Source organism: Ciona intestinalis, unplaced genomic scaffold (genome assembly GCF_000224145.3).
Source record: "Ciona intestinalis unplaced genomic scaffold, KH HT000593.1, whole genome shotgun sequence".
NCBI classification, from domain to species: Eukaryota; Metazoa; Chordata; class Ascidiacea; order Phlebobranchia; family Cionidae; genus Ciona; species Ciona intestinalis.
Window position 1 is genome coordinate 1 of NW_004190914.1, and position 6,203 is coordinate 6,203.

Below are 6,203 nucleotides of genomic sequence, written 5' to 3' on the forward strand. Positions count from 1 at the left end.
CTAATTACTCCCCCTTTAACATAGAACACTAATATAAAATAAGTTTTAGATGTTTTCGTATTGAGTTTACTTTAGTGTACTTGCGATGACAGTAGACGCATATTATTTTAAATCTACTGTCAAATCGATGGAAATTAAGTACATGAGCGTTATATTTACTTTTATCAGTGGCTTGAAACAAGCATTTTGAGCAAACGTACGGTAACATTTTTTTGCGAGTGATAAACTTCAAAAGTAAAGTGCGGACCTATGCGAGTGTATTTTCACAATGATTCATGATGTTAGTGAATCTGTGGACCATTTAATATGTTAAATGCTAATGAAAAACCAATGCATTTCATTAAAATGCAACTCACTATCAAATGTGGTCTATTTTCGCTATTGCTTTTATGTTTCAATTTAAACTTATTGATAACTGGCCTCTTTTAAATAAATTTTACATTAACCGTTGTGAAAATTAAAACGCGCGCGAAAAAGTCGGAGAAAGTTTCCTCCAATAAAACTTCAGATAGAAAATGCGCGGGAGCGTTCAATCGGCCATTGCTTTTATATCATCTTTGCGACTGGTATAATACATATTACGAAAATTTTAAAATGTTTAAAAGTGGAAAAATTTATTGAAAATGGAATGGAAGGCGTGTCAAAAATTCTGAAAGGTAATAAGTTAAATTCAGTTGGTATAGATATGTTGCATTCCTTTCTATGAATGTTTGTTATTAGTGCTAAATTGTTGCATCCAAATACGTTACTTTCAGTCAAGTAGTATTCACAATTTTTTGCTTTATTTATTTCACAGATAAAAGATTTGACGATGACACTGTAGTCTTTCTCAATGAGGATTTATTGGAAAAACTTAATATAAAGTATGTTGAAATTTTAAATTATAAAAGTATATTGATTGTTTATAATAATGTTTTCATATTTGCAATCAAAGTGCTACACTTATTACCAAATTCACAATTGCCTTTACTTTTTAGCACTATGGGACAACGTTTACAGAATCTAAAAGTCGTCAGCTTATAAACAACCAAGCACCAACATGGAAAAGGTTGGACGTTTTTGTTGTTATGTTTTTTTAGTAAAATAAATTGCTTAATTGTTTTCCTTTTATTTTTATATATTTTTACAGTAACCATGTAGTATCATTTTATTGTTGCCTACAATACAACTAGCTGAAATTTCGTTTATTCATAGCCTATAGCCATATATACTGTTGGATCGCTGAAAATCGTTAAATTTACTCAAGTGTAAAATCTGAGTCTCAAGGGAGTATCATCGCATTGTTATAAAAAAATGTCATGCTGAGATATTCCAGAAACTTTATGGAATAGTAGCTTAAATCCTAAATGACCTTGCTAGATGTATGCTTCGCGGTTATACTTATGGCGAGAGACCGATATCAATTTTTTCCACCGAAACCGATATTTTTTTATTTTTACCGATACCGATATTTTAACGACATTTGACTCTATAACGAAATATATGAAATGATCAGTATTAATTAAAATTAATACTCGTGTTCAACTAAGCCAGTTAAAATGAAAAAAAACGTTAGTTCGCGTTATTTTATAGTAACATTGTATACGTTGCTTTTGTACGAAACTAGGACGCACATTAACGGCTAACTACGACGCGCGTAAAGACTAAACTACGACGTACGTAAAGATCGATTGTAGGACGCGCATCGCTTCGCTCGAACAAACGATTTATATATCGGTGTAATAACGGCGCTTTTTTACCGATTATCGGTACACCTTCAGTTATGAAAATTTGGTAAATGTTTATATTTAATTGATATATACTTATTTTTAGTGTTTTCTTTTATATTTATCATTCCTATTATTAGTATTATCACTTATGTATTTTTTTAGGAACCGCTGATAATGCCGCAACTTAAACCTCCCTGTTTTGGATATAAGATGCTGGATGGAGTTTTTAAACAGGCGTTTCTTTGCGTTGATGGGAAACATTGAAACGCTTTGGTTTCAATGGTTTTACGACAAGTTAATCACACTAATTGCAGTTTCTTTCTGTTCTTTCCTTTTTCTGTTTTTCTTTTCGCTTTAAATGTAAATAAATAATGACGTGTTATTTGAAAGCGTGTTGTTTTAACAGGTGTGTTGTTAAAAACTGGCGTGTTGTTTAAAAGCAGAAGCGTGTAGTTTTGGGGCGTGTTGTTTTAAACTGGTGTGTTGTTACAAAACGGCGTGTTGTTTACGGGCGTGTTGTTTTGAAGCTTGAAAAACACGCCATACCAACAACACGCCTCTGCCGTGTTGCGTGTTGTATACGCGGACAAAACCGGCGTGTTCTAACAACACACTTGAATTTCTAGTGTAGCAGCGACGAGCCTTGAACCCATTACCTCTGGGTTAGAGGCAGGCGCGCTAACCACTACGCCACGGCGCCGGAAATTATATTACAATTTCCCCGCATATTTTTACATATCGATTTCTTTACAGTTCAAGTCGGCTGAATATATTAATATATTTTGTGGCAAAACAGATACCGTTTGCACCTAAACCTTTACTCCCTGGTCGAGTTTTAAACAATGGAAGAAAAAAGTGGCCCGTCTTACCCCATTCTACGATAGAAAAATGTCCCGTTTTACCTCCAATTAAACTACACGTCTTTACTTACTTATTATAAAGAGCAATATCCGGAGTCCAAATCAAGTCAGTGCGAAGTCGGAAATTGTCGAGGCCACCGTATTCTTGTGGTTTCCATATTATATCATGGTCCTTCCATTCCATCTTTAACCACAAGCGTGTTACAAGTACTTCCTGCAATGTATGGTGTAAAAGGTTATTTATCATAGTAGGGTGGGGTAAGATGGTTGGTACATATTATCCTATATTTCCTAATCTTGTGTTTTTCAATAGTAAGGCTGCGGTTTTATAATTCTGTAAAAAATCTTTGTTTGCTTCTAAATGTGACGAGAAAGATGAAAACATGTCTCATCTTACCCCATCCCACTTTACCCACGCGTGCTGGGACAGTTATAACACCATAGGTCTTATTGTACTCGTTGTGTAATTAATGTAGACACCTCGTGATCGAATTTTGAATTTCTTAAAACGCTATAAGAAGGTATTGAATATCCTATTCACTCGTCAGTCGTCACAAGCAAAGCGACAAAATTATTTGCAAGCAAAGCGACAAAATTATTTATTCCTGTCTTGTACGCAACCCATAACACTTTAAGCTTCACCACATACACTTTTCTCCGACAGTTCCACGATTTGCACAAGCCCCAAACCAAACTTAACCACAACAGCGTCAGAAAATCGAACCACTGGCCGCGATAAAGGACTGAAACCAAAAACAAAGTTTAAAATCGTGCCCGTTTAACTTATTTGACAAGATAGAAAACCTGCACAGGGTCGGTTCCCCTCGTTCTTTGCCGCTGGGGAGACAACACAAACTTTATATTTGTTAAATATAAAGTAACTACGTTACACAAACACCAAGCATGCTGTTACCTTGCATGGATTGTTGCTTACCTGTATCTTTTACCATCATGGACAAGTTTGTTGGCCAGTTGTGTCTCATATTCGTATATTGGGATTTCTGGGTCTGAATTAAAGAGTCAGAGTTTGGTGTTAATAAGCTAACTAATGATTTACCTTTAGATTCAATGGACCAGATATAAGGTTATTTTAAGGGTTGTTAGATAAGACGGTAACCTAAGCGTTATAAATTGTATTTAAAAAGAAAGTGTAGAAGTAGTATATAGTAGAGTCAATAGACTTGAAAAATTAGCGATTTATTTAAGAGATCGAAGTTGTATTTATACCTGTCACTGCTTGTGCATATTCGACGATTAAACCAATAAAATAAGCAGTTTCATGACTGCAATATATCTGTACGACATGTGTAAAAGGTGAATGTGTCTACGCTATGATTTCTAAACCAATAAAAATATCTGATGTTAGTTAATAATAATAACTACATTCTGTTTTTCTGAACCTAAAAATAATTTATCTGTTTTAAGCTAATCACAAATAAACTTAACAAAATTAAAACTTCATACACGACTGGCGCTTATAGCCCTTTATTTACTGCTTAAGCTGTTCTAAGCATAATTTACATTTCAGTTGTTTTAAGCTATTAAAAATACACCAACGAAATCCAGTTTAATTTTTGACCGCTACGTAACCTATGTTTACAACTTAAGCTGCATTACAACACGATGCAATAGCCGTAATCCACCTTCATTACCCGACCATGGAATAGCGATTGATTTTCTTTGAACACCCAGAGGAATAAAAAAAGGTTCCCAGTAGAAGATTAGCAAAAAATCGATCAAATAAACTCGAAGTCAATGGACTTGGCCTCGAATACAGTTCACGTTTTTACTCATTAGGGAATTTCAATCCATACGTCGAAGGTGTGTTTTTTGCAAAACAGTTCCGTTTTAATATTCACAGTTGTGTTCTCTCCTTTGTTCCTTGTTTATTACCAATGAAATCAAAGAAATATAAAACTGTATCCTTACGACTTCCCTATAGACGGTTGTTAATTGTTTAAAACACTGGGATAATTGGATTTTATGTGCTAAAGGTGTCTTCCTCTACCCTACTATACAGTGCATGCTAATTTACCTATATATGCAATACACTATAGTAGGCAATAGTTAAAATTTTCACGCGTAATTTTTATTTTTACGTATTACCCCGACGATTAGATTTCTTTCTTGTGGGAATTGACGCCATCAACCGCCGCCGATCAAGCCACAAAATATCATAGATAAATTTAACGGCAACAATCCAAGTCTGTTTATTTTTATTGCAAAAAAAAACAACAATAACGACTGTTTGACCAAAAACCAAGCAGTAACAAATTCGACTTTTTACGTGTTTTCACGAGGTGATGACGTAACGATGACGTCACGTGTTAATATGCCCTTGCTCGATTAAAAAATCGTAAAGTTTTCTGGTTTTGTTGACGTCTATTTTTACAATGCTTCGTGCGCCTGCAAGTTTAACTTTCCCGTTCCGTGAAAACTCGTGGATGAGCGAAGCTTTGTAGGTGAGATAAGCCTCGGGTACCAACCTTGCTTTGGCACAAAACTGTAAACATGGGTAAGGTTATACATTAATGTTAATCACATAACACAAAAAAAGGGAAAGATATGCTCAATATAAACATGCATTTCAGAACTAGTGAAGAAACATCTGGTACGTTTCAGATTAGGTTGGTGGAAAGTGTTAGAGGTTTGGGGTTATGGTTTACAGTAGTAAATAGTTATCGGGGTATTAGCATGAGTTGTTACGTTTATTGGTTAGCAGATAACGTAAGGGGAAGAATAAGGATTGCTCACTAGCAAAATCACAGTCATTTAAATTTTAAAACATTCTACAAGTAAAATCTACTAGAGTAAGATTGCAAAAAATAGATTTAACCAAGCACTGAAGAATAGCTTTATCCATGAATTGGAAATGTGTAGTTAAGTTGACCACAAGTTGGACAACTTAACACATTATATACTTTGTAACAAAACATAGACATCTTACTTCTTTTTCAACAGTATTTAGTTTTTCCACCCCCGGGAGGTCCGTTAGGTCAATAGGTGGCGCTGTTTTGCGCATGGTTGGTAATATAAGGGAAGTGTCAACAGTGTTGCCCAACCCTGCTTCAATGGCAGCCTGTAATGGGGGGGATGTATTGGTTAGAAATATAAAGCGCAACACTGGTGGGTGGGAACTTGAGTGACTTATCCATGGTTGCAACTCCCATGCCCACAGTCGAGTACCCATTATAATACATGTGGTCAATCAGACAAGCATCAAAAAGTTTCCATATGATTCCCATCTGTAAAACTCCCCCACACAGGATTGGTGCTACGTACTGCTACCTATTTTTGCCAAAAAGCGTTTGATCGACATTCTTGAAAATAGAATGGTGCAACATCTACAAATGGGAAACCTATGGCAACCTTTTAAACATAAGCTGACCTGCCGTTGCAGCCACATGGCTAATGCAGCAGGATCATGCAAGTATGGAAGGATCTCCGACATGTGATTGAATCGAGATTTTGAAGACTCTCGGTCGACTTTCAACTTTTCAAACATCTTCGCAACTAAAGGAATTATATTTATATTATGCTGGGAGGATTTTATTGGTTTAACATAATAGTATTTGATGTACAAGAGATGGAATTGTGAAAATTTCTGTAAATCTGGCCAGGAAGTAGTGCTCAT

At 35.3% G+C, this 6,203-nt stretch overlaps 2 protein-coding genes and 1 long non-coding RNA gene across 3 annotated transcripts; 1 reads left to right on the forward strand and 2 right to left on the reverse strand.

Annotated features, from left to right (window-relative positions):
• Nucleotides 1–70: 70 nt before the first annotated feature.
• On the forward strand, nt 71–2,091 carry LOC101243340. Its single transcript, XR_182249.4, has 4 exons — nt 71–656; nt 797–863; nt 978–1,048; nt 1,872–2,091. It is a non-coding gene; the product is annotated as an uncharacterized LOC101243340 (long non-coding RNA).
• A 446-nt stretch (nt 2,092–2,537) lies between these two features.
• Nucleotides 2,538–4,218, reverse strand: LOC113475482 (neuronal acetylcholine receptor subunit alpha-2-like). Its single transcript, XM_026839654.1, has 5 exons — nt 4,213–4,218; nt 3,797–3,863; nt 3,504–3,576; nt 3,219–3,312; nt 2,538–2,783 (listed from the first exon to the last, which is right to left on the reverse strand). Exons 1-5 carry the CDS (start codon nt 4,216–4,218, stop codon nt 2,637–2,639), a joined length of 387 nt encoding a protein of 128 aa, XP_026695455.1. The 3' UTR covers nt 2,538–2,636.
• A 549-nt stretch (nt 4,219–4,767) lies between these two features.
• On the reverse strand, nt 4,768–6,109 carry LOC104265894 (transcriptional adapter 2-alpha-like). The gene is made up of 3 exons (XM_009860969.3): nt 5,958–6,109; nt 5,517–5,648; nt 4,768–5,072 (listed from the first exon to the last, which is right to left on the reverse strand). Exons 1-3 carry the CDS (start codon nt 6,072–6,074, stop codon nt 4,890–4,892), a joined length of 432 nt encoding a protein of 143 aa, XP_009859271.1. The 5' UTR covers nt 6,075–6,109; the 3' UTR covers nt 4,768–4,889.
• Nucleotides 6,110–6,203: the final 94 nt, after the last annotated feature.